This window comes from Oncorhynchus masou, unplaced genomic scaffold (assembly GCF_036934945.1).
Source record: "Oncorhynchus masou masou isolate Uvic2021 unplaced genomic scaffold, UVic_Omas_1.1 unplaced_scaffold_4242, whole genome shotgun sequence".
Taxonomy (NCBI): Eukaryota; Metazoa; Chordata; class Actinopteri; order Salmoniformes; family Salmonidae; genus Oncorhynchus; species Oncorhynchus masou.
The window spans coordinates 1-27,510 of record NW_027010638.1 but is presented as its reverse complement, the minus strand read 5'-3'; the positions used below and the strand labels follow the sequence as shown (position 1 = coordinate 27,510).

At 45.4% G+C, this 27,510-nt stretch overlaps 1 protein-coding gene and 2 pseudogenes across 1 annotated transcript; all 3 read left to right on the top strand.

Moving 5' to 3' along the window:
• Positions 1 to 1,150: 1,150 nt before the first annotated feature.
• LOC135534964 (palmitoleoyl-protein carboxylesterase notum1a-like) lies at positions 1,151 to 12,479 on the top strand. Its single transcript, XM_064961739.1, is given in 10 exon segments — positions 1,151 to 1,354; positions 7,111 to 7,171; positions 7,261 to 7,319; positions 7,756 to 7,858; positions 8,215 to 8,406; positions 9,070 to 9,113; positions 9,116 to 9,166; positions 9,321 to 9,468; positions 9,954 to 10,001; positions 10,476 to 12,479. Coding segments are annotated over 10 exon segments (1,209 nt in total). The 5' UTR covers positions 1,151 to 1,158; the 3' UTR covers positions 10,783 to 12,479.
• Positions 12,480 to 15,317: 2,838 nt separating this feature from the next.
• Positions 15,318 to 16,381, top strand: LOC135534966 (myeloid-associated differentiation marker-like protein 2; annotated as a pseudogene).
• A 5,401-nt stretch (positions 16,382 to 21,782) lies between these two features.
• LOC135534965 (pyrroline-5-carboxylate reductase 1, mitochondrial-like) lies at positions 21,783 to 27,506 on the top strand (annotated as a pseudogene).
• Positions 27,507 to 27,510: the final 4 nt, after the last annotated feature.

Here is a 27,510-nt window from a genome sequence, read left to right as displayed (position 1 = left end):
ATTTACATTTCAGCCACATTTACATTTCAGCTACATTTACATTTCAGGAACATTCACACTTCAGTCATTTAGCAGATGCTCTTATGCAGAGCGACTTACAGTAAGTTCCTTCATCTTGAGATGGTGAGACAACCTCCCATCACAGTAATAATAAGGACAACTTCTCCTCAAGAAAGCAGCTATCAGCTGAATCAGTGCTGGTGAGAAGAGACCGTGTGAGTGTCAGTACCAAGAAAGACAAGGGTGTTAGTTGTTTTAATTGTTTTGGTTCAGACATTGATCTCTGTGTTTGATCTCTGTTCAGATTGTGGTTCAGGTCGTGCTGTATAATCCACTGTAGAATAGTGTTGTAGGCTCTGACTTTCTGTGATGCATCAAAGGGAGCATTCCTCTGGGTGGATGTAGTGAATATGGGTCCTGGGCAACAGAGATGTGTCTGTCTGTGTGTGTGTGTGTGTTTGCACAGACCTCACCATGGTTTTCATCCCTGGCTGCTGCAGGCTGCAGGCAGCACGTCATCTCCTCTCTGTTTTTCATTTCTGCATGGCCGTCACTGAGGGTAGTGGAGATTTTATCCAGCCTGAGATGGAGGTCCTATGTATGAGACCACTGTTAAAGAACGGTGACTTCAGCAGAGTAGTAACAGGGAATATGATGGTACTGCACTTCCTTATCACTGTTGCCAGCCACAGGCCTGTAGGGCACTGGTAACACCTAGAGGGCTTCCAAAATGTCATCTAATTTCCTATATAGTGGACCACAGGGCTCTGACAGGCCAAGAGTAGTGCATGATAAAGGGAATAAGGCTCCATTTGGGAAGCACACTAGTCTTCTCTCTCTCAATACTGAGGGTGGAGGAACCTGGATGAGCTCCCATCTTTTGTTTTATCGTGTGTGTGTGTGCGTGTGTGTCCACATCATGGCTCTGTGTAACCAGCACTCAAACATTGTTTAGGTGAGTTCAAATCTGGGGGAAGTAGTTTCAGCTTATTTTTGTTAACAGAGATAAAGGTCTTCAAAATAACAACATGTTTTGTATTCTTTGTTTACATAATATGTACATGAGGTCAGGTTTTATTCCGTTTGGCACAGTCACTGATGCCAGGAGACGGTGAGGGCAACTTGAGTGTTTCGTGTGAGGATACATGATTCTTGTCCATGGTTTGTGAGTTTGTGTTTATAAAATGTTTTTCTTTCTGTTCTAGGTACTACATGAAAGAGTCCAGAGGGAGCAGACGGTGGTTGATATTCTTGGAGGGCGGCTGGTACTGCTTCAACAAAGAGAACTGTGACAGCCGATACGACACCATGAGGAGACTGATGAGCTCGTCCAAGTGGCCTCAAACCAAAACAGGTCAGAATCTCTGCCTACATTACCCGCCTGTGTCTGTCTGGCTGTTACCGTTCACCAACCCCCCACCACTACTACTCTAAGACACAAATTAAGCCTTGTCCTGAACTGAACTTTATGTTATTACGTATCGTTAATGTCGTCTTTATGTTATTACGTATCGTTAATGTCGTCTTTATGTTATTGCGTATCGTTAATGTCGTCTTTATGTTATTGCGTATCGTTAATGTCGTCTTTATGTTATTGCGTATCGTTAATGTCGTCTTTATGTTATTACGTATCGTTAATGTCGTCTTTATGTTATTGCGTATCGTTAATGTCGTCTTTGTGTTATTGCGTATCGTTAATGTCGTCTTTGTGTTATTGCGTATCGTTAATGTCGTCTTTGTGTTATTACGTATCGTTAATGTCGTCTTTATGTTATTGTATCGTTAATGTCGTCTTTATGTTATTACGTATCGTTAATGTCGTCTTTATGTTATTACGTATCGTTAATGTCGTCTTTATGTTATTACGTATCGTTAATGTCGTCTTTATGTTATTACGTATCGTTAATGTCGTCTTTATGTTATTACGTATCGTTAATGTCGTCTTTATGTTATTACGATCGCTTAATGTCTTTATGTTATTACGTATCGTTAATGTCGCCTTTGTGTTATGCGTGTCGTTAATGTCGTCTTTATGTTATTGCGATCGTTAATGTCGTTAATGTCGTCTTTATGTTATTGTCGTCTTTATCGTTAATGTCGTCTTTATGTTATTATCGTTAATGTCGTCTTTATGTTATTGCGTATCGTTAATGTCGCCTTTATGTTATTGCGTATCGTTAATGTCGTCTTTATGTTATTGCGTATCGTTAATGTCGTCTTTCTTTATCGTACGTATCGTTAATGTCGTCTTTATGTTATTGCGTATCGTTAATGTCGTCTTTATGTTATTGCGTATCGTTAATGTCGTCTTCATGTTATTACTTGATGTTATCGTTAATGTCGTCTTTATGTTATTACGTATCGTTAATGTCGTCTTTGGTGTGCTTCTCAATGCACAAGCTCCTTGTTCCCCACTCCTATCAATAAAACAATTGTATTAAGTCATACAAAAGTGTTACTGTGCGTGAAGTTTAAAATGGATTTTGTCATTACTAAATGTGTAATGTGATATATTTTCAAATTAAACATTTTTAAAACCAAAAAACATTTGATTAATAAAATATTTCATCAGTTGTCTTCCTCAAATGAAGTGGATGATGACGCAACCTTTGCGAGAGGGAGGGAATCTGATTTAATCAGTCCTCAACTCGTGGCTCAGTCATTTGGCAGGGCGGCAGGGTAGCCTAGTGGTTAGAGCGTTGGACTAGTAACTGAAAGGTTGCAAGATTGAATCCCCGAGCTGACAAGGTAAAAATCTGTCGTTCTGCCCCTGAACAAGGTAGTTAACCTACTGTTTCTAGGCTGTTGAAAATAACAATTAGTTCTTAACTGACATGTTAAGAACAAATTATAAAAATTTCAGTCAGTGGAGTTAAGTTAGCTGTGAGTTAGCCTGCCATGTCGCAGGTTATTTCTGAAGGATTGGGTGCCATAGAAATGTACCTGGCTAAAAGGTGAGCCACATTTGTACGACCAGTTAAACCAAGTTTAACTCAGAGTTGACCAAAGTTACCTTCTCTAACTCCTCAAACCTGCTTCGTAGTTTACCCCTCTGGACTAAGAGGCAATATCAATAGAGATTCTCCTTTGAAAATGATTTTTAGTCTGGGCCTAATGTTACAGAAAATATCAGACACTTATCTAAAGCAACCTACTGTATGGTAAGTGCACTCTTTTGTTGCTAGTGCCATGTGCCGACCAACTGAGCCCCACCACCACATGTTATAGACCGAAAATGGCTATGGGCTGTAGTGCTGTCTGTTCTGGCTCTGCACCCACACATAGAACGAAGTACAGACCAGGGCCGTATCCACACATAGAACAACGTACAGACCAGGGCCGTATCCACACATAGAACAAAGTACAGACCAGGGCCGTATCCACACACAGAACAACGTACAGACCAGGGCCGTATCCACACATAGAACAACGTACAGACCAGGGCCGTATCCACACATAGAACAAAGTACAGACCAGGGCCGTATCCACACATAGAACAAAGTACAGACCAGGGCCGTATCCACACATAGAACAAAGTACAGACCAGGGCCGTATCCACACATGAACAACGTACAGACCAGGGCCGTATCCACACATAGAACAAAGTACAGACCAAAGGGCCAGGGCCGTATCCACACATAGAACAAAGTACAGATGTATCCACACATAGAACAAAGTACAGACCAGGGCCGTATCCACACGATGAACAACGTACAGACCAGGGCCGTATCCACACATAGAACAAAGTACAGACCAGGCCGTATCCAACAACAAACGTACAGACCAGGGCCGTATCCACACGATGAACAATGTACAGACCAGGGCCGTATCCACACATATGAACAACGTACAGACCAGGGCCGTATCCACACGATGAACAAAGTACAGACCAGGGCCGTATCCACACGATGAACAAAGTACAGACCAGGGCCGTATCCACACGATGAACAATGTACAGACCAGGGCCGTATCCACACGATGAACAACGTACAGACCAGGGCCGTATCCACACGATGAACAATGTACAGACCAGGGCCGTATCCACACGATGAACAACGTACAGACCAGGGCCGTATCCACACACTGAACAACGTACAGACCAGGGCCGTATCCACACAATGAACAAAGTACAGTAATGACCAGTGTTATTGAGACAGTCATCTATACAGTAATGACCAGTGTTATTGAGACGGTCCTCTATTGTAGTAATGACCAGTGTTACTGAGACAGTCCTCTATGTAGTAATAACCAGTGTTATTGAGACGGTCCTCTATGTAGTAATGACCGGTGTTATTGAGACGGTCCTCTATGTAGTTATGACCAGTGTTACTGAGACAGTCCTCTATGTAGTAATGACCAGTGTTATTGAGACGGTCCTCTATGTAGTAATGACCAGTGTTACTGAGACAGTCCTCTATGTAGTAATGACCAGTGTTATTGAGACGGTCCTCTATGTAGTAATGACCGGTGTTATTGAGACAGGCATCTATGTAGTAATGACCGGTGTTATTGAGACGGTCCTCTATGTAGTAATGACCGGTGTTATTGAGACGGTCCTCTATGTAGTAATGACCAGAGTTATTGAGACGGTCCTCTATGTAGTAATGACCAGTGTTATTGAGACAGGCATCTATGTAGTAATGACCAGTGTTATTAAGACAGTCATCTATGTAGTAATGACCAGTGTTATTGAGACAGTCCTCTATGTAGTAATGACCAGTGTTATTGAGACGGTCCTCTATGTAGTAATGACCAGTGTTATTGAGACGGTCCTCTATGTGTAATGACCAGTGTTATTGAGACAGGTCCTCTATGTAGTAATGACCAGTGTTATTGAGACAGTCCTCTATGTAGTAATGACCAGTGTTATTGAGACGGTCCTCTATGTAGTAATGACCAGTGTTATTGAGACGGTCCTCTATGTAGTAATGACCAGTGTTATTGAGACGGTCCTCTATGTAGTAATGACCAGTGTTACTGATACGGTCCTCTATGTAGTAATGACCAGTGTTATTGAGACGGTCCTCTATGTAGTAATGACCAGTGTTATTGAGACGGTCCTCTATGTAGTAATGACCAGTGTTATTGAGACGGTCCTCTATGTAGTAATGACCAGTGTTATTGAGACGGTCCTCTATGTAGTAATGACCGGTCCTCTATGTAGTAATGACCAGTGTTATTGAGACGGTCCTCTATGTAGTAATGACCAGTGTTATTGAGACGGTCCTCTATGTAGTAATGACCAGTGTTATTGAGACGGTCCTCTATGTAGTAATGACCAGTGTTATTGAGACGGTCCTCTATGTAGTAATGACCAGTGTTATTGAGACGGTCCTCTATGTAGTAATGACCAGTGTTATTGAGACGGTCCTCTATGTAGTAATGACCAGTGTTACTGAGACAGTCATCTATGTAGTAATGACCAGTGTTACTGAGACAGTCATCTATGTAGTAATGACCAGTGTTATTGAGACGGTCCTCTATGTAGTAATGACCAGTGTTATTGAGACGGTCCTCTATGTAGTAATGACCCGTGTTATTGAGACAGGGTCTATGTAGTAATGACCAGTGTTATTGAGACAGGCATCTATGTAGTAATGACCAGGGTTATTGAGACGGTCCTCTATGTAGTAATGACCAGTGTTATTGAGACGGTCCTCTATGTAGTAATGACCAGTGTTATTGAGACGGTCCTCTATGTAGTAATGACCAGTGTTATTGAGACAGGGTCAATGTAGTAATGACCAGTGTTATTGAGACGGTCCTCTATGTAGTAATGACCAGTGTTATTGAGACAGGGTCTATGTAGTAATGACCAGTGTTACTGAGACAGTCATCTATGTAGTAATGACCAGTGTTATTGAGACGGTCCTCTATGTAGTAATGATCAGTGTTATTGAGACGGTCCTCTATGTAGTAATGATCAGTGTTATTGAGACGGTCCTCTATGTAGTAATGACCAGTGTTATTGAGACAGGGTCTATGTAGTAATGACCAGTGTTATTGAGACAGGCATCTATGTAGTAATGACCAGTGTTACTGAGACAGTCATCTATGTAGTAATGACCAGTGTTATTGAGACAGTCCTCTATGTAGTAATGACCAGTGTTATTGAGACGGTCTCTATGTAGTAATGACCAGTGTTATTGAGACGGTCCTCTATGTAGTAATGACCAGTGTTATTGTCCTCTATTAGTAATGACCAGTGTTATTGAGACGGTCCTCTATGTAGTAATGACCAGTGTTATTGAGACAGTAATGACCACGGTCCTCTATGTAGTAATGACCAGTGTTATTGAGACGGTCCTCTATGTAGTAATGACCAGTGTTATTGAGACAGTCATCTATGTAGTAATGACCAGAGTTATTGAGACGGTCCTCTATGTAGTAATGACCAGTGTTATTGAGACAGGCATCTATGTAGTAATGACCAGTGTTACTAAGACAGTCATCTATGTAGTAATGACCAGTGTTATTGAGACAGTCCTCTATGTAGTAATGACCAGTGTTATTGAGACGGTCCTCTATGTAGTAATGACCAGTGTTATTGAGACGGTCCTCTATGTAGTAATGACCAGTGTTATTGAGACGGTCCTCTATGTAGTAATGACCAGTGTTATTGAGACAGTCCTCTATGTAGTAATGACCAGTGTTATTGAGACGGTCCTCTATGTAGTAATGACCAGTGTTATTGAGACGGTCCTCTATGTAGTAATGACCAGTGTTATTGAGACGGTCCTCTATGTAGTAATGACCAGTGTTACTGATACGGTCCTCTATGTAGTAATGACCAGTGTTATTGAGACGGTCCTCTATGTAGTAATGACCAGTGTTATTGAGACGGTCCTCTATGTAGTAATGACCAGTGTTATTGAGACGGTCCTCTATGTAGTAATGACCAGTGTTATTGAGACGGTCCTCTATGTAGTAATGACCAGTGTTATTGAGACGGTCTGCCTGATCCTGTAAGAGGGGAAGTGCCTCTCTCTCTCAATGTGCTGTCATGACCATCATTAATGCAGTGATTATGAGGAAGTTGGTGATGTTTTTGGGAGTGGCATGATGGTTAATGTCATCTCTTCTCTATTGCTGTGTCATTCCTCTCTGTAGGCACAGGGATCCTGTCTCCACTCCCAGAGGAAAACCCTCACTGGTGGAACGCCAACATGGTGTAAGTTCCAGGATTTGGTGTGTCTGTGTCCAGTTGATCTTTATAAAGGTGTAAGAAGACCTGCCACTGATGTTGTGCTTCCTCTCCAGGTTCATCCCCTACTGCTCTAGTGATGTGTGGAGTGGTGCCTCAGCCAAGACAGACCACAGTAAGACATGACTATTAGCCATTCTAATGTGTGTTTGCATTTTCTAATGGAGGTCAGTCAACCAAACACCCAATCAATAAATCAACCAAACACCCAATCAATAAATCAAACGATCAACCAAACACCCAATCAATAAATCAACCAATCAGCCAATACATCAATCAAACAATCAACCAATCAATCACACAATCAACTAATCAATCAACCAAGCAACCAATAAAACAAGCAACCGATCAGCCAACCAACCAAGATATTAATCAATCATTCAATCAATTAACTTAACCAATTTCCCTCGAGGAAAATATGTTTTATTTCATTGAGTCATCCATGATAGACATAGGATAGGTAGGTATGTTGTGTGCATTGTGTTGGTCACTCTGCACTCAATGTATTGTGTTGGTGACTGACTGTCTGTCTGCGTGCCGTCTGTGTGCAGGTGGCTACGCCTTCATGGGGTCTCTGATCATTCAGGAGGTCGTGAAGGATCTGCTGACCAAGGGGCTTGACAACGCCAAGGTTCTACTACTGGCTGGCAGCAGGTGGGTGGGGCCCCATGTTGGTGTGGGTGTGTCTGTGTTAACGTAATGTAAATATGTTTAATTAACTGGAACTGTGTGTCACTAGAGATTAAAGTGAGTGAGTGTGTCTGTTTGTACCTGTGTGTGTTTGTATCGATTCGTGTGTGTGTCCATGCTTGTGTGTGTGTGTGTGTGTGTGTGTGTGTCCATGCTTGTGTGTGTGTGTCCATGCTTGTGTGTGTGTGTCCATGCTTTTGTGTGTGTGTGTGTCCATGCGTGTGTGTGTGTCCATGCTTGTGTGTGTGTGTGTGTCCATGCCAGTGTGTGTGCATCTATGCCTGTGTGTGTTATCTGTGTGTCTCTTCTCTACCCCACAGTGCGGGAGGGACGGGGGTCCTGTTGAACGTGGACCCTGTGGCTGAGCTGCTGGAGGGGCTGGGGCACCCTGGGATCCAGGTGAGGGGTCTGGCTGACTCGGGCTGGTTCCTGGACAACAAGCAGTACCGATCTACTGACTGTCACGACACCATCAGCTGTGCCCCCACGGAGGCCATCAAGAGAGGCATCAAGTAAGAGAGCACTCCACCACTATAGCTGCAGTCTCTGGGACCATATTCACAATCTCAGATTAGGGGTGCTGATATATGATCAGTTTTCCAACTTTTAGATCATATTCAATAAAATCATATGGATAGGGAGGACTGATCCTAGATCAGCACTCCTATTCTGAACTGCTTTCTGAGTGGTTCGGCCAGAGTGTTTCTCATGGCCCAGTGGCCTGATCAGGATAAGCTATAGGATATAGGATAAGCTATAGGCCCTAGTTGTACTGTACTGTGTCGCTTCATTGTTAAATGGATTGAAAATATTGAACCCCTCGCCTAAGGCTGCATTTACACAGCTCAATAATTGGCAAAAGATCTGATCTGATTGGGATGTTTGTGTAAACACAGCCTGAGAGATCTGATCTGATTGGGATGCTTGTGTAAACACAGCCTTAGAGATTTGATCTGATCGGGATGCTTGTGTAAACGCAACCTTAGAGATCTGATTGAGATGCTTGTGTAAACACAACCTTAGAGATCTGATCTGATCATGATGCTTGTGTAAATACAGCCTTAAAGATTTGATCTGATCGGGCTTCTTATGTAGACTCATGCTTAGTAGCCTATTCTTCAGGTCCTATATGAACTGACACTGTAAGATGTTGAACTCTGACCTCTTGTCACCAGGTACTGGGGCAGCGTTGTGCCAGAGAGGTGTAGACAGGTCCACCTGGGGAGGAGTGGAACTGTTTCTTTGGCTACAGAGTGTTCCCCTCCATAAAGAGTGAGTGCTAGCAAAGGTTAATTAATTCATTTGTGAATTTGCACAGATATCTGTGTATGTCTCTGTGTGTCAGTGTGTTCATTATGGACAGCCTGTGCATGCGTTTGTGTGTGTGTGTTCACTTGTGCATACATTACAACCTCCCTCCACACAGGCCCAGTGTTCGTGGTCCAGTGGTTGTTCGACGAGGCCCAGCTGACCGTGGACAACATCCATCTGACCGGTCAGCCCGTCCAGGAGGGGCAGTGGCGGTACATCCAGAACCTAGGCATCGAGCTGAGGAACACGCTCAAAGATGTCCCGTAAGCACCTGCAAACTTACAGTAACTCTTACAGCAAATTTAGAGTTACTCTTACAACAAACTTACAGTTACTCTTACAACAAACTTACAGTAACTCTTACAGCAAATTTAGAGTTACTCTTACAGCAAACTTACAGTAACTCTTACAGCAATCTTACAGCAAACTTACAGTAATTCTTACAACAAACTTACAGTAACTCTTACAGCAAACTTACAGTAACTCTTACAACAAACTTACAGTAACTCTTACAGCAAACTTACAGTAACTCTTACAACAAACTTACAGTAACTCTTACATCAAACTTACAGTAACTCTTACATCAAACTTACAGTAACTCTTACAGCAAACTTACAGCAAACTTACAGTTACTCATACAGCAAACTTACAGTAACTCTTACAGCAAAAGATTGACAGACAGACAGTGTGTCAAGGTTATGCTGCCAACTGTGTTCAACAAGTCTCATGTATTTGCATACATTTTCAGGGCCATGTTTGCTCCAGCTTGCCTCTCACATGAAGTCATCACAAGGAAGTAAGTATCAATCTCTCTGTCTTTCATCTTCCACCTGGGTCATGTTCAGATGGGCACATCGTATATAAAGGCTTTACAACAGAAAATGAAAATTGTGTTGTAATTGGACACATTTATCACTTGGTTTTTAAACTTTCTTCAAACCTGGGTTGCGTTCAGTAGGGCACACCATATACAAAAAAACATTTTGAAATAAAAAATGGAAATCTGTGTTGTTATTGGACAAATCAAAATAGTACCTCCACCTTTCACTGCTTTTTCCCTACTGAACACCATTCTAATTAGAGAGAGATATGTGTGATGTCTACTGTTAATTTTTATTGTTTACCTTACTTGCTTTGGCAATGTTAACACATGTTTCCCATGCCAATAAAGCCCCTTGAATTGAATTGAATTGATAATTCTGTGTCAGCTAGCTGTTTATTGTGACTCGCCGTGATCTAACAGTGCCCTCTTGTGGCTGGTCTGTTACAGTTACTGGATCGACGTTCAGGTCAAAGGCACCTCCCTTCCCCGAGCCCTGCACTGCTGGGACCGCAGTCTCCAAGACAACAGCCGGAACAACAAGGCCCCGCCCAAGGGCTGCCCCGTCCATTTGATTGACAGCTGCCCCTGGCCACACTGCAACCCCACCTGCCCCACCATCCGGGACCAGTTCACGGGCCAGGAGATGAACGTGATCCAGTTCCTCATGCACATGGGCTTTGACGTGCAGAAGATGGCCCAGCAGCAGGGAATGGACCCCAGCAAGCTACTGGGGATGCTGAGCAGCGGGAGCTAAGGAGACACAGGAGTAAAGTCTTAGTACAGTAGACTAAACCAGGTGGCTATGGGGCCAAATCCTAACTTTGAGATCCCAGAATTTTTTTTTTTTTAAATACTTGTTTTAATCTCCGGTTGACATCAATGTTTGATTTAAAGGGATAGTTCACTTTTGGGGGAGTGGGGGGATTTTAGCTTATTTTTAACTTGAAGTATCCTTTTAAGCAAAAGACTTGAGTTTTGTGTGGATCTCAAGGTAGGATTCGACACCAAGTCTGGTCCCCACATCTGATACCTCCAGCTCTGCTCCCCATGTTCCCTGTCCCCATCCCATTCACCTCAGCCCTAACCTCAGTCACACCTAAGGGCTACAGTCTGACCCCTGACCCCTCACCCCCAACCCACCCGACAGAGCCTCTCACAACCCAGTACTATTAGGAGTACTAGGGCAAACACTCCACATAGACAAGGCACACCTCTCTGCTACTCTCCTTAAATTATCTTTTGGTTGGGAAAGAAAAAGAATAATCACGAATGTAATCCAGTTTTAAGGATGCTCATTGTTTAGTTGCTATTTGCTCTGTTTGTTTTTTTGTTTTTTACCTTAACTTTTATCCTGTGTCGGTTGTTTTTAATTGTGTCATTGTTAAAAAGGCAGCAATGACTTAAGGAAGTGTTTTAAAGGAGTCTATGTAAAATATATGAAGTAAACACAATGCTTAAGTCTGTCTAACTGTGGGTCTCTTCTACCATAGCATTTTCTCCTCAAGTCAAGAACAGGCGCATACACACATTAAAGGTGTGGAAAGCACTGGACAAGTAGTCCTTCTCTAAGGAGGAGGCAGTGACTGCTTCCCAAATGCCACCCTATTCCCTATATAGTGCACTACTTTTGACCAGGCACTAGGGTGGCACTAGGGTGCCATTTGGGATGCAACAATAACATGGAAATAACTGTGGATTATTCAGTGAGGTGAAACGTTCAGAATGTTACAGATAGAAATGGAACGAATAGATCAGACACGATTCCCAATATTAACTTGCCAGATATCACATCTACACAACACATATCTATCTGAACGTTCTGTAACCCTTGCACCCTCCTGAACAGGGTCAGTATTTACCCCCGTCTCATCTCCAAAGCAGTGGAGGGTTGGGAAAAGAGTGGAAAGAGAGAGGCAGGATGAGAAAGGAAGAATGCAGCAACCCAGCTCTCACCGCTGATCATCACCACAGCACACTGTAACAACAACTGCATCAGACTGTTCTTAATGTGATGCTAGGCAACACATGAAACAAATCACCAGCTGGCTGACAGTTTGTTACTCCATGGCTTGATGCGGTATCATAAAGGCATAACGGCTGCAACCCGGAATTGACCAGTCAGATTGCGAGACCGGAATGAACCTTTATATAATGAGCAATACACGTTCAGGTTCATTTGAAAACCGCAGGAATTGTATGAGGACCAATGAGAACTTAGATACAACCACCAAAGGTAGTGATTGGGTGTCACCTATTGGCAATTGGAGGAACATCATGAAAGTTCAACCAAAGGTTTCTCACGGGGCTTCCAACTAAAGAAATTATGATTCAGATGGTTGTGGTACAGAAGAGTCCATTATACCGGTAACTACAGTCCTTACCTTGACACAGGTAGACATGGTTCAGATCCTAAAGGTATTGAACACAGAAACAGAATTCTAGAGGAATTCTAGAGGATTCTATGATTGACCATAAAGTAGGATCTCATTTCCACACCGTGCCAGTCTAGAGTTCTACGGTGCTCTCCCTGATTTGTGGTGCTCAGATGGGTCTCAGTGCTGGTGGGCCTTGATTTAGCATGTGTGGCACAATGGAAACAATAAAATAGTCCCAAAAGTGCAAGCCACTCACCCTCCCCAGCTAACACTCCTCCACGCAGGCTCAATCAAACACTCAAAGTATCTGAAAATGAAACAAAAACTGCATGAATCCAGGTTCTGTAGGTCACTCACACAGGCCCACTAATAGTTAATCTATACCACAGTGCCAATGCATGTAGTCCTCTTTACCTCTCAACAGAATCATCAGCTATACTCCTTTTTAGTCAGCCATGACAGTTTCCATGCATACAGTATATCACCGCATCAGAAGGTGAACTACACATTAGATGGGCTTTGTTGAACAACAAACTGTAGAATCAATGCAATTTCCATTCAAATGGAGAAGAACATCACATACTGGATTCTTCTTGTCTGAGTGTATAGGTTATTTTTAAGTGTTCACTATTGTAACTCCTTCTCTTTATATTTTGTAATAGAAAATCACTTTTTAATATAATGATAATGTTGTATGTACTGTAATGCTCAATGTTAAGTCATATGAACGATGTTTTAAAGGACCTCTCAGCAGATGCCAGAGAAGGAAAGGTATTACTCATTGTCATTTTGTTCTGTAACATATTTTTTAACAGAGAACTCAAGCTACATTGGTAATTTACATATTTATTTTGTTATGTAAATCATATTTATAAGTGCTATATTCACAGAGAAGTGATTCTTTGTAAATTGTAAATATATTGCTGTTTTTTTTTCTCTTTGTGTTGATTGCAAGTCTTTGTATCAGACTTTAAAGAAAGGACACATTACAATTATTTCAAAAGAAACGTTTTCTTGTTGTCTTTTTGATGTCTTCACCATTCTGCCTCAATCTACAGTACCAATAGTGGACTCCTTGACTCACACAGTACACGCACATATGTATTAGGGTAGAAACTGAGTGTCTTTTTTGAAGTTTTACTTTCCCTACCTACCTTATTTTAAATGCACTTACATAGTTCTGGCTAAGTGTCTGCTAAATGGTTCAAATGTAGAAACTCAACATCTTATCAGGTTTTTATTTGATTTACAAATGAATTTCAATTAGTTACTATACCTTGACTGTCACATGAAACTCAATCTCAAAACTCAGCTCAAAGCTGGTAGCTACTAGTATCTCATGTATAATCATCCCTAGGACCTGTATATAACTGCTGGCCCAAATGGCCGTCTTGGGGCTCTTTTCCCTGTCATTACGTTGGGGATAATGCCAGGCAGTCTCCCAGTGAGAGACTGAGCATGATAGAGAGAGACAGAAAAGAGAGAGAGAGAATGAGAAAGAGAGAGTCTGACTAAGTAAGTTCCCTCTGTCCCAGAAACACGACTCTCCACGCTGGTGCCTGATGGGGGCGGACCTGGACATGTGGGCTCCCACCCCATTCCTCTGTGGAATATAGTTCCCTATTTATAGACCCGGCCTGGCCCATAACCCTGAGCTGGGCAGAGCAGTCATTTAAATAACTTTCCCTGGCAGCCTATGGGGCACATACTGTCATGTAGGAGAGAGAGGGTGTGTGTGTGTATTTGAGAGAGAGAGAACACATCAGGAGAGAGAGGGTGAGAGGCAGTGGGAGAGAGAAATAGCGTGTGAGAGAGAGACAGAGAAGAAGAGAGGGAGAAAGAGGGAGGGAGGGAGAGAGTGAAATAGCGTGTGAGAGAGAGAGACAGAGAAGAAGAGAGGGAGAAAGAGGGACACGAGACAGAGATCAGACAGTGAGGAGGACTTTTCCAGGGAGCTTAGGTCCTGGCAGTGGAAGGATTACAAGGACAGAGCTGATCAGTATTGGACCTTGACAAGCCTGGTACAGCTGCCCGCATGGGACACAGGACTACAACCAGAACAACCTGACCCCCCCGGTCTATAATGGGTTATTATCGGAGCACTCCCCCATGCTCATGTAACTGTACTGCGTTTGAATGAGCCTGTTGATGGATTGTTAGGCTCTGGATCTCTGGAGTGACGTGTTGGGAGCGAGGAACTTGTTGCGCTTCCATAACCTGAAGGAGAAGTGAATGACAAGACCCTTTGTGACTGAGTTGGACTTTTCAGTTAAAACACAAGGGTAATGTTATATCTGGCCACCGTCAATCTCGATCTGTGACTTTATCTCGATATGTGATTATTGATACAAGCATCTGTAAGAAACTAGACAGATCACTTGGGTCAACATTAAATTATTACCATTAGAGAAGCAAAGAAGTTACCAGATTTGATGTTGAGAATCCAAAATTGCTAAACTGTTGACAGGGAAGATGAAATCAGCACTGCTCAAGGCTCTGACTGCGTTGTAAGTTGAACACCATTGTGGCCGACTGTAACCTGATCTCCAACACACTGCAGTAATTACAAGGTGCATGCAGGGAAACATAAAAAGAGATTTGTAATTAGACCTGTCTATAAAAAGAGCCAGGCAAAGGGCGAGGTCCCCACACACAGAGAGAGAAAGGGGAGAGTCAGGCCAAGGACACCCAACTTGGAGGGAGGGAGGGGGCTGTCTGGAGGCATAGGAAGGAGGCTGCCTGGGGGCAAAGGAAAGAGGCTGCCTGGGGGCATTGTGGGGTGTAAGTGACACCCAGACCCCCAAGGCGGGGACAACGACACCTAACCTGAAGGGAAGGAGGCTGCCTGGAGTCACCATTGGGAAGAAGATACACCCAGACAGCTTTTGGCAATTAGGGGACAGGAGGTGTGACCATGGACCCCCAAGGCGGACACTACCTGAACAAGGCGGCGGTGCTGTCTCCTCTAGGAGCGGCCCGCATGCTCCAGCTCCTCCTGGGCTGCACCATCATAGCCCTGGTGGCCCACAGCGCTGGATACAACCACGCCTATGGTATCTACTGCATGTTTGTGTGGTGCTTCTGCTTCGCCATGACCCTGCTGGTGTTCACTATGGATGTGACACGCCTCCCCTGCTGCATGCCCATTTCCTGGGACAACCTCACTGTGGCGTTCGCCATGCTCGCCACACTCATGTATGTCGCCGCCTCTGTCGTCTACCCCGTCTACTTCCTGCGCTCTCAGTGCTCCAAGTCGGACGGGGCTGCGAGGTGCGCAACTACCGCATCGCTGTCACCGTGTGCTCCAGTTTCTGCTGCTTCGCCTATGCGGCTGAGGTGTTCCTGACCCGGGCCAAACCCGGCCATGTGGTGGGCTACATGGCCACTATGTCAGGCCTGCTCAAGGTGGTCCAGGCCTTCGTGGCCTGCATTATATTCGGGGCCTTGGCCAACGGCAGCGAGTACAACCGCCACATCCCCACTCATTACTGCGTGGTGGTCTACAGCCTGTGCTTCTCCATCACCGTGGTCGTGATCGCTGTGACCGTGTCGGGAAAAGCCTCGGCTCTGCCCCTGCGTTTCCCCTTCGACCGCTTCGTGATCATCTACACGTTCCTGGCGACGTTGCTGTACCTGAGCGCCGCCCTGGTGTGGCCCATCTTTAGCTTCGACAGGAAGTATGGCACGCCGGGTCGCCCGACGGCTGTCCCTGGGAGAACTGTCCCTGGGACAGCAAGCTGGTGGTGGCGGTGTTCACCCATGTCAACATGGTGCTGTACTTCAGCGACCTAATCTACTCCCAGAGGATCCGCTTTGTCTCCCACTCTGCTGCTTGAGGACCCTTCCCACCTTCCTCGCTCCACTCCGCTGCTTGAGGACCCCTTCACCCTGCACTCTGCTGCCTGAGGATCCCTCCACCCTCCTCACTCCACTCCGCTGCTTGAGGACCCCTCCACCCTCCACTCTGATGCCTGAGGACCCCTCCACTCTGATGCCTGAGGACCCCTCCACCCTCCTCACTCCACTCTGCTGCCTGAGGACCCCTCCACCCTCCTCACTCCACGCTGATGCCTGAGGACCCCTCCACCCTCCTCACTCCACGCTGATGCCTGAGGACCCTCTTCACTCCTGGGGACACCTCTATCCTCCTCAGTCCTGGGGCTGCCTCAGTCCTGGGGACCTATCCTCCAGTCCTGGGGACTCCTCTATCCTCCACAGTCCTGGGGACCCCTCTATCCTCCTCAGTCCTGGGACCCCTCTATCCTCCTCAGTCCTGGGGACCCCCTATCTTCCTCAGTCCTGGGGACCCTCTATCCTCCTCAGTCCTGGGGACACCTCTATCCTCCTCAGTCCTGGGGACTCCTCTATCCTCCTCAGTCCTGGGGACCCCTCTATCCCTTCAGTCCTGGGGACCCCCTATCCCTTCACTCCTGGGGACCCCTTTATCCTCCTCAGTCCTGGGGACCCATTGGACACGGCTATCCTCTTCAGTCCTGGGGACCCCTCTGAAGATCCCTCAGTCCTGGGGACCCCTCTATCCTCTTCAGTCCTGGGGACCCCTCTATCCCTTCACTCCTGGGGACCCCTCTATCCTCCTCAGTCCTGGGGACCCCTCTACCTCCCCTCCTCAGTCCTGGGGACCCCTCTATCCTCCTCAGTCCTGGGGACTCCTCTATCCTCCTCAGTCCTGGGGACCCCTCTATCCTCCTCAGTCCTGGGGACCCTCTATCCTCTTCAGTCCTGGGGACCCCTCTATCCTCTTCACTCCTGGGGACCCCTCTATCCTCCTCAGTCCTGGGGACACCCTATCCTCCTACAGTCCTGGGGACACCTCTATCCTCCTCAGTCCTGGGGACCCTCTATCCTCCTCAGTCCTTGGGACCCCTCTATCCTCCTCAGTCCTGGGGACCCCTCTATCCTCCTCAATCCTAGGGACACCTCTATCCTCTTCAGTCCTGGGGACCCCTCTATCCTCCTCAGTCCTGGGGACACCTCTATCCTCCTCAGTCCTGGGGACACCTCTATCCTCCTCAGTCCTGGGGACACCTCTATCCTCCTCAGTCCTGGGGACACCTCTATCCTCCTCAGTCCTGGGGACCCCTCTACCCTCCTCAGTCCTGGGGACCCCTCTATCCTCCTCAGTCCTGGGGACCCCTCTATCCTCCTCAGTCCTGGGGACACCTCTATCCTCCTCAGTCCTGGGGACCCCTCTATCCTCCTCAGTCCTGGGGACCCTCTATCCTCCTCAGTCCTGGGGACCCCTCTATCCTCCTCAGTCCTGGGGACCCCTCTATCCTCCTCAGTCCTGGGGACCCTCCTCCTCAGTCCTGGGGACACCTCTATCCTCCTCAGTCCTGGGGACCCCTCTATCCTCCTCAGTCCTGGGGACCCCTCTACCCTCCTCAGTCCTGGGGACCCTCTATCCTCCTCAGTCCTGGGGACCCCTCTATCCTCCTCAGTCCTGGGGACCCCTCTATCCTCCTCAGTCCTGGGGACCCCTCTATCCTCCTCAGTCCTGGGGACCCCTCTATCCTCCTCAGTCCTGGGGACACCTCTATCCTCCTCAGTCCTGGGGACACTCTATCCTCCTCAGTCCTGGGGACCCCTTTATCCTCCTCAGTCCTGGGGACCCCTCTATCCTCCTCAGTCCTGGGGACCCTATCCTCCTCAGTCCTTAAAATAAATCCTCCTCAGTCCTGGGGACCCCTCTATCCTCCTCAGTCCTGGGGACCCTCTATCCTCCTCAGTCCTGGGGATCCTCCTCAGTCCTGGGGACACTTTCTATCCTCCCCTCAGTCCTGGGGACCCCTCTATCCTCCTCAGTCCTGGGACCCCTCTATCCTCAGTCCTGGGGACCCCTCTATCCTCCTCAGTCCTGGGGACCCCTCTATCCTCTCAGTCCTGGGGACCCCTCTATCCTCCTCACTCCTGGGGTGAATCTCAAAGTTTTTTCCTCGGTTCCTCATTGGACACGGCATACGAGGTAAGGGAGGAGAGCATTGAAGAAGACAAGAGGCGATACGATATTTGAATGGACTTCTGCCTTCTGACGTTGTGAGGAGGCGTGGAGAGGGGACACGAGGAATAGAGGGTATAGACTTTTGAGTTGCACCCCTGGCCTTCAGAGACAGACAGAGACCACACTGGAAATGACACACAGCATCTCCACTCAAGTGCCTCTGAATGCCCCATGCCTACTACAGATTACATATCGCCTCAATGATGTTATGGCTTTGTGCCTTGATGTGTCTTTCTTAACATCAGTGTTGTCTTAACATCAGTGTTGTCATTCTTAACATCAGTGTTGTGTCTTTCTTAACATCAGTGTTATGTCTTTCTTAACATCAGTGTTGTGTCTTTCTTAACATCAGTGTTGTGTCTTTCTTAACATCAGTGTTGTGTCATTCTTAACATCAGTGTTGTCTTTCTTAACATCAGTGTTGTCATTCTTAACATCAGTGTTATGTCTTTCTTAACATCAGTGTTATGTATTTCTTAACATCAGTGTTGTGTCTTCTAAACATCAGTGTTATGTATTTCTTAACATCAGTGTTGTCTTTCTTAACATCAGTGCTGTGTGCCTTTCTTAACATCAGTGTTACATCTTTCTTAACATCAGTGTGTCACGCCCTGACCTTAGAGAGATCGTTTTATTTGGTTAGGTCAGGGTGTGATGTGGGGTGGGTGGGCATTCTATTTTTTGTTTTCTATGTTTCTTTATTTCTATGTTTTGGCTGGGTATGGTTCTCAATCAGGGACAGCTGTCTATCGTTGTCTCTGATTGGGAATCATCAGTAGTTATTCCCTCCTTTCAGTGTGGGTAGTTAACTTTGTTTGTGGCACTTAACATGGTTGTGTCTTTAGTTTGTTGTTTTGTTAGTGACATTTTAAAATAAAATAAAAATATACTTTCTCACCACGCGGCAGTCCACTTCGTTTGACGGCCGTGACACAGTGTTATGTCTTTCTTAACAATAGTATTGTCTTTCTGAACACCAGTGCTGTGTCTTAACATCAGTGTTGTCTTTCTGAACACCAGTGCTGTGTCTTAACATCAGTGTTGCCTTTCTGAACATCAGTGCTGTGTCTTTCTGAACATCAGTGTTGCCTTTCTGAACATCAGTGCTGTGTCTTTCTAACATCAGTGCTGTGTCTTAACATCAGTGTTGCCTTTCTGAACATCAGTGCTGTGTCTTAACATCAGTGTTACATCTTAACATTGGTGTTGTGTCTTTCGGGTAACATCAGTGTTATCTTTCTTAACATCAGTGTTACATCTTTTCTTAACATCAGTGTTACATCTTAACATTAGGGTTATATCTTAACATCAGTGTTGTGTCTTAACATCAGTGTATTTATTAACATTATTATCAGTAGTATCAGTATTATAATCTCTCAGAGAAACCTGAGACAAGGGCCAGCACTGTTGTAGGCACTCTGTCTAATGGTGCAGTACATTGGTTTAATTCAGAGCTTTGAACGTGTTGGGCGACATTTTCGTAGTGCAAAAAAGCGATGTGCTAAATGCGAAAGAACTCTGTAAACCTCATAAACTGGCAGTCTGATTTAAACTGAAACTTTTCCTCTACAATCTGTGTCATAAAGAAGCTATTATTTAAAAGGTTTAGTAAACCGAGCAATCAAAATGTAGTCGCCTTCTAATAATGCACATTGTTGAAAAACATTTTCAAGATTATAACGAGGTTTATGGTCATTTCTGTACTTTGCTTTTGTTCTATGAACATGTCGGCCATTATGTATTGAAGGACGTCGTAAATCATCACTGGGTTGTTTTTGTCTTGAAATAGTCTGTTTAATTTATTGTGTTTCAAGAAAATTTTAATCTTAACTTAGATGTTTTTTTTAAAATAATGACAATAATATATAAAACATGTAATGTGTAGTGTGTTGAATTGGCTTTCCATCATTGAGTACTTTTGGTGTGTATACTAACATCCAACTGCATGTTTCAACTTCAGCTCCTCTTGTTTTAGTCCCAAGTTCAGTCAGTGTGTAGATTCATTATGAGCTGAATGTTCAGTGTATCAACTGTTAATACGAAATTGGTAATATATAGTATGTGTGAGTGTGTGAGTGTGTAAGGGGAGGTTATGGAATTGACTGCATAGGTACAGCTACCACTATTTGATATGTGATGTCTGCACTGCAAAACATCCCTGAACACTGTATTCTAATGACAACCATGCAATGTACTCAGTGATTTAAACCAAGAGAAAAGTTCTGAAACTTGTGAATATTCAAAATGTCATTAAAATGAACAGATTGTTTAGTCTGTGCACCTGTTCATCTCTTTCCCCTTGTCTCCACCTTCGTGAACAGTGGGCTGCCGACTAGCTAGTAATAGGCATAAACATTACTGATGCATCTAGTCAATCAGATGTATTAGGTTTTGTTTCTGACACAAAATGCTGCTCTGTCAGAGGATCTGTGATCTTACATTTTTATAGCATTATAGCCTGTGATGTATGGACTGGTTTACTGGACTAAAATGCCCTTTAAATGGAGACTGGATTAATGGGGGCCAAGAAACCATGATGGCTCTGTTCAAACTGTTCTGTCCTTAACTGACATCCAAAACAATGCTGGTACTAGGCTACCATTTAAATGGTGAAAACACCATCTCAACATTATATTTCCCTCATGTATGAGTGAATTGTAATAGGCCTCTCTGCCTTTTAGGATTAGTGTCCTGAAATAGAGAAGCAAATACCTTGATAGTATATCTTATCACTAACACGTCGATGTGATAAGGCAGTAAATAAATGGTCGGCGCTTTTATACTGTAATACTTATGTAATGGATGCTCTTCCGAGTCAGCCACTAGAAGGGCATGATCTGGAACGTAACCTAGAGGTTTCTTCTCCACGCCCACTGTACTTGCAAGGCTGATGCAACTGGCTGTACACAGCTTACAGAACCCACCCATAACTGTACAATAAATGAATTCTGCCACCGTCATTGGTTAGACGTTTAGCGACTCTCTCAGTCTATTGGTCACTTCGCATGTCATTATCATAGTCGGTTTTTGGTGTGGAAATCATGTTAACGCTGTTACAGCTTTAACTCTGTTGAACTATATGTTTGGCGGCAACATTGGAAAAGGAAACAATTTATACATTCGTCGCAACACCCGTAAGTTTGATTCGTCTGTCAAATATTTAGGCTACTTCGTTGCAGGAAGCTGTCGCCATTGCTTCAATTGTGTCATAACGGCATGTATTGTGATTCCATTTGGTATCAGGAAGTAACTACTGTTTACTGTAAATGCTACATATTCTTTGTTGTTTACACAGGGTGGGTGTAATTGCGTATACCTTTATGTCTCTTGATATTACCAGTGTCCTTTTTTCTTCACAGCAACAACAGAAACTTCAGAATGAGTGTGGGGTTCATCGAAAGGGTCAGTTGGCCCATGCCTTGGTGAAGGGATTCAGCGCTGCAGGTAACCATCTAAGCATTGCTTTTAATAGCTGGCAGATCCGACCCGCTTGTTTACAGCTGCACTGGCGTCGGACATCATTCATGTGTATATTAAGACACTGCAGAGCTGGAGCGAGACATGGCTCGGAAAACATACCTCAATCCAGAAACACGTTTTTACTCTGAATGTTCCAATTATCCCAACTCTTATACAGAGAAGATTAAACGACTACACCGTTGTTAGCAGTCATTCAATCTTCTCTTTATAACAGGACAATTTGGAGTACAGCACATTTCTCATCCCTGGATTGAGGTACTATCTCAAGCTGACTCCACCGTGTCTTAATATACACAGGAATGCTGTCCGACCCTATTGCGGCTGTAAGCAAGCAGGTCATATCTGCTGGCTATGCTTTGAGGTGCATGAGCCATTTTAATATTGTCAAATATGAAGTTTGAACCTCCAAATGTTTAGCTGGTCTGATGCTGGTTAAAGCTAGTCTAGCTGGTTATGCTGGTTTACCAGCATGGTCTGGAGATGGTTTTGCTGGTGACCAGCCTTCGCTGTGTTTCAGACACATACCAGCTTATGCTGGTGACCAAGCTGGTCCAGCATGGTCTTGGTCAAGCTGGTCTGACCACGCCGATCATAGCTTATTATATATATATATATATTAATTTTTATTTCTATTAGGTACATTTTTATTTGAAGTTTAGTTTGTTTGTTTTCAGGCCTGATTTTCTAGTTTTTATTTTTGTTTTATTTGTATACAAATATTTTGTTTTTAGATTATACCAGTGTCTGAAACGCAGCCAAGGCTGGCCACCAGTGTCTGAAACGCAGCCAAGGCTGGCCACCAGTGTCTGAAACGCAGCCAAGGCTGGCCACCAGTGTCCGTGACACAGCCACCAGGGTTTTCCAGTTGATTTCCCCCCCCCCCCTCTCCCATCCCTGCAGGTGTCATTGCCACACAGAGGATCACTGCCAGCTCCCCAGACACAGATCTTCCCACAGTGTCTGGACTGCGAGTGAGTAGAAGGGATCAGTCATTGGGCTGCGCTGGATGTATGTGGGAATACGTTTCCTTAGTTACAGCATATCTATTACCATCTCGCATCGGCTACACTCAAATGAAATCCCACACACACACAAGCGAGATGCATAGAGAAAGAAAGACGGAGCGAGAAAAGGCACATTTTACATTTACATTTAAGTCATTTAGCAGACGCTCTTATCCAGAGCGACTTACAAATTGGTGAATTCACCTTCTGACATCCAGTGGAACAGCCACTTTACAAAAGTGCATCTAAATCATTAGGGGGGTGGTGAGAAGGATTACTTATCCTATCCTAGGTATTCCTTGAAGAGGTGGGGTTTCAGGTGTCTCCGGGAAGGTGGTGATTGACTCCGCTGTCCTGGCGCGTGAGGGAGTTTGTTCCACCATTGGGGGCCAGAGCAGCGAACAGTTTTGACTGGGCTGAGCGGGAACTGTACTTCCTCAATGGTAGGGAGGCGAGCAGGCCAGGAGGTGGGGATGAACGCAGTGCCCTTGCTTGGGTGTAGGGCCTGATCAGAGCCTGGAGGTACTTGCGGTGCCGTTCCCCTCACAGCTCCGTAGGCAAGCACCATGGTCTTGTAGCGGATGCGAGCTTCAACTGGAAGCCAGTGGAGAGAGCGGAGGAGCGGGGTGACGTGGAGAGAACTTGGGAAGGTTGAACACCAGACGGGCTGCGGCGTTTCTGATGAGTTGTAGGGGTTTAATGGCACAGGCAGGGAGCCCAGCCAACAGCGAGCTGCAGTAATCCAGACGGAGATGACAAGTGCCTGGATTAGGACCTGCGCCGTCTCCTGTGTGAGGCAGGGTCGTACTCTGCGGATGTTGTAGAGCATGAACCTACAGGAACGGGCCACCGCCATGATGTTGGTTGGAGAACGACAGGGTGTTGTCCAGGATCACGCCAAGGTTCTTAGCGCTCTGGGGAGGAGGACACAATGGAGTTGTCAACCGTGGATGGCGAGATCATGGAACGGGCAGTCCTTCCCGGGAGGAAGAGCAGCTCCCGGGAGGAAGAGCAGCTCCGTCTTGCCGAGGTTCAGCTTGAGGTGGTGATCCGTCATCCACACTGATATGTGTGCACATAATACATTTGTTCATTTGTTCATTTCAATTATATTTTAGAAATGCTATCATACTGAGGGGTAACGATCAACACTGTCTGTGCTCTTCTACACAGAAAATGGGTGTCAATCTCACGACCAGCAACAAGGAGGTGAACAAGAGTGACGTCTGTTTCTGGCTGTCAAACCACACATCATCCCCTTCGTGTTGGATGAGATCGGACCGGACATTGAGGACCGCCACCATTGTGTCCTGTGCAGCTGGTGTCACCATCAGCTCCATTGAGAAGGTCAGTTTGGAGTCCAGTGGAAGTCGACTTTAGCTAGAGCTTTCTCTCTACTGATTTACAGATCTTTAGAAATGTTTTGCAACAGAAAACGGAAGAGTGACAAAAATACAAAATCAAGATGGATTCAAACTGTGAAATCCAATTAAAGTTGACTTTAGCTAGTGCTTTGTCTCTCGCTTTCTCTCTCAGTACTGAACTACTGATCTGTGTCGTGTTCGTTAGCGCACAGAACAGAACGTTTTGCAACAGAACTGAAATGTATATTTCTTATTGAACAAGTATCTCACTGATTTTCTTACGATTGGTGCCTATTGAACAAGCCCCTGATATGATAGGTGGAATCCTGCTTTGAAATAACTTGTTCCATCCTGTCAGATCAATGAAGCTACAGCCCTCTGTTATAGCCTAACCTGAGGCTTCCAGTAAATTGCGCTTCTTTGATTCCTCGCGTTCTCTCTCATCGTCCTCAAAACCCATTGATGAGGTCAGAAGTCCTCTCCTCTCCCTGGGAGAATCTCAATTGAAGGAGGGAGAGGACGAATAAATCAATGAAATGCCATTGAGATTCTCTCCTGCCCCCTCAGTCACTACCGTGCTTTGGTCTCACATAGCCCTAGGACATAGCAACTTCCGTCTGCTACAACATGAATCGCCCTTCCATTCTGTTCCCACTGAAAATACCTCAGCCCTCTGTCCTGACACTAGGAAAGCTGCCACACACTGCAATCTGATGAACAGTCATGTGCTTTCACAAGACACTGACAAATAGAGAATCAGGATAGATTCATACTGTGATATTTGAGAGAACCAGACCACAAAAACAGCGAAATCAAGCTTTTGTAATGCCGGGAAAGGTCTTGGTTCAAAACGTTGCACAATAAAACTGGGGAAGCGTTCAACTGTTTGTGGGTATCTTATCTTTCTATATTGTCTTTTACTTTTGTACGGTGCACCTGCAAGTTACTGGATGTGCCTAATACACTACTTCTAAACTAAAAATCTACCTTCGATACTGTAGTTCCGTAGCTCAGTGGTATTTGTCGTTAACTTAAAGCTGTCTTAGTGACATTTACATGACATTTTAGTCCGTTAGCAGACACTCTTATCCAGAGCAGTTTCCAGTCAGTGTGCGAGTGGTATGTTAAAAACAACCGTAAGCTGTAATTCTGCAGTAGTAAGTTGACATTACATTTACATTTAAGTCATTTAGCAGACGCTCTTATCCAGAGCGACTTACAAATTGGTGAATTCACCTTCTGACATCCAGTGGAACAGCAAACAGCACTTTACAATAGTGCATCTAAATCATTTAAGGGGGGGGTGAGAAGGATTACTTATCCTATCCTAGGTATTCCTTGAAGAGGTGAAAAGGTAAAAGAGGAGACTAGACTTAGGATCTGGTGGAAGTAAATGTTTTAATACAGAGCTTTGCGTTACAAGTGGTCATGGAAAAGGCCAATAGCAAGGTGTCTGAAAAGACATGGCTCAAAGGCAAATTCAGCATTGTTAGTCATTCTGAATGCTGTATACATGCATCATTACAGACTTTGGTTGACATGAACCTGATACAACTTTCATTTGAACATGGTAACAGTGAGACATCTGCTACTTTCGGTACATAGAGATTCAGCAGTTTGAGACTGTTCAAGGTTGGATTGTCACGAGATGAGGCCTCTGGAGAATTCTGGGTCCTGTGCATCTGAAGCACAGAGAATAGGATGGGAAAACACTTCTGCCTACTTTTAGAGCATGTTGAAGTTGTGAGGCATTAGGCAGGTTATTTCTGATATGATTGTAAGCAAAGATGAGTAAGGATATACACTACATGTCCAAATGTATGTGGGCACCTGCCTGCCGAACATCTCATTCCAAAACCACAGTATTAATATGGAGTTGATCTCCCCACAGATTTGTCCATCGGACTGCCAGATGGTGAAGCGTGATGTATCACTCCAGAGAACGCGTCTCCACTGCTCCAGAGTCCAATTGCGGCGAGCTTTAAAACCACACTAGTCGACACTTGGCATTGTGCATGGTGATCTTAGGTCAGGTGCGTGCGGCTGCTCGCCATGGAAACCCATTTCATGACGCTCCGTCGAACAGTTCTTGTGCTGACGTTTCTTCCAGAGGCAGTTTGGAAATCCCGTTAGTGAGTGTTGCAACTGAGGACGGAGGATTTTTACACGCTACTCAAGCTTCAGCATTCGGTGGTCCTGTTCTATGAGCTTGCGTGGCCTACCACTTCTGCGGCTGAGCCGTTGTTGCTCCTAGACATTTCCACTTCACAATAACAGCACTTGCAGTTAACCAGGGCAACACTAGCAGGGCAGAAATGTGACGAACTGACTTGTTGGAAAGGACTAAGCTATTCGGTACGCGCCATTGTACTGCCAATGTTTCTCTGTGGTGCTTGTATGGCTGTGTGCTCGACTTTATACACCTGTCAGCAACGGGTGTGGCTGAAATAGCTGAATCCACTCATTTGAAGGGGTGTCCACATACTTGTATCTAGGTTGCCCCCCCCCCCACAACTACATATCCAAGTCTAAGGCACTGCATCGTAGTGCTAGCTGTGCCACCAGAGACTCTGGGTTCGTGCCCAGGCTCTGTCGCGAGCGGCCGCGACCGAGGGTCATGGGGCGGCGGCACAATTGGCCTAGCATCGTCCGGGTTAGGGAGGGTTTGGCCACACTAGTGACTCCTGTGGCGGGCCGGGCGCAGTGCGCGCTGACCAGGTTCCTAGGTGTACGGTGTTTCCTCCGACACGTTGGTGCGGCTGGCTTCCGGGTTGGATGTGTGCTGTGTTAAGAAGCAGTGCGGCTTGGTTGGGTTGTGTTTTAATAACATGGCTCTCGACCTTCGCCTCTCCCGGGCCCGTACTGGAGTTGTAGCGATGAGACAAGACAGTAACTACTAACAAATTGGGGAGAAAAGGGGGGTAAGGACGTTTCACTGCAGAGACCGTTTTTCATGAAGCGTTCCCCCATGTGTCTATCAAGTAAGCTTAACTTCAGTGTTATTCTCCCCTGCCCTTGGCAGAAGCTGCTCCAGTACCGCCCGTTCCCCAAGGTGATGCGATGCATGACCAACACCCCGGTGGTGGTTCGGGAGGGAGCCACGGTCTACGCCACGGGTACCCACGCCGGAGCTAGAGGACGGGAGGCTGCTGGAGCAGCTGATGGCCAGTGTGGGCTACTGCACGGAGGTGGAGGAGGACCTGATCGATGCCGTCACCGGACTCAGTGGCAGTGGACCTG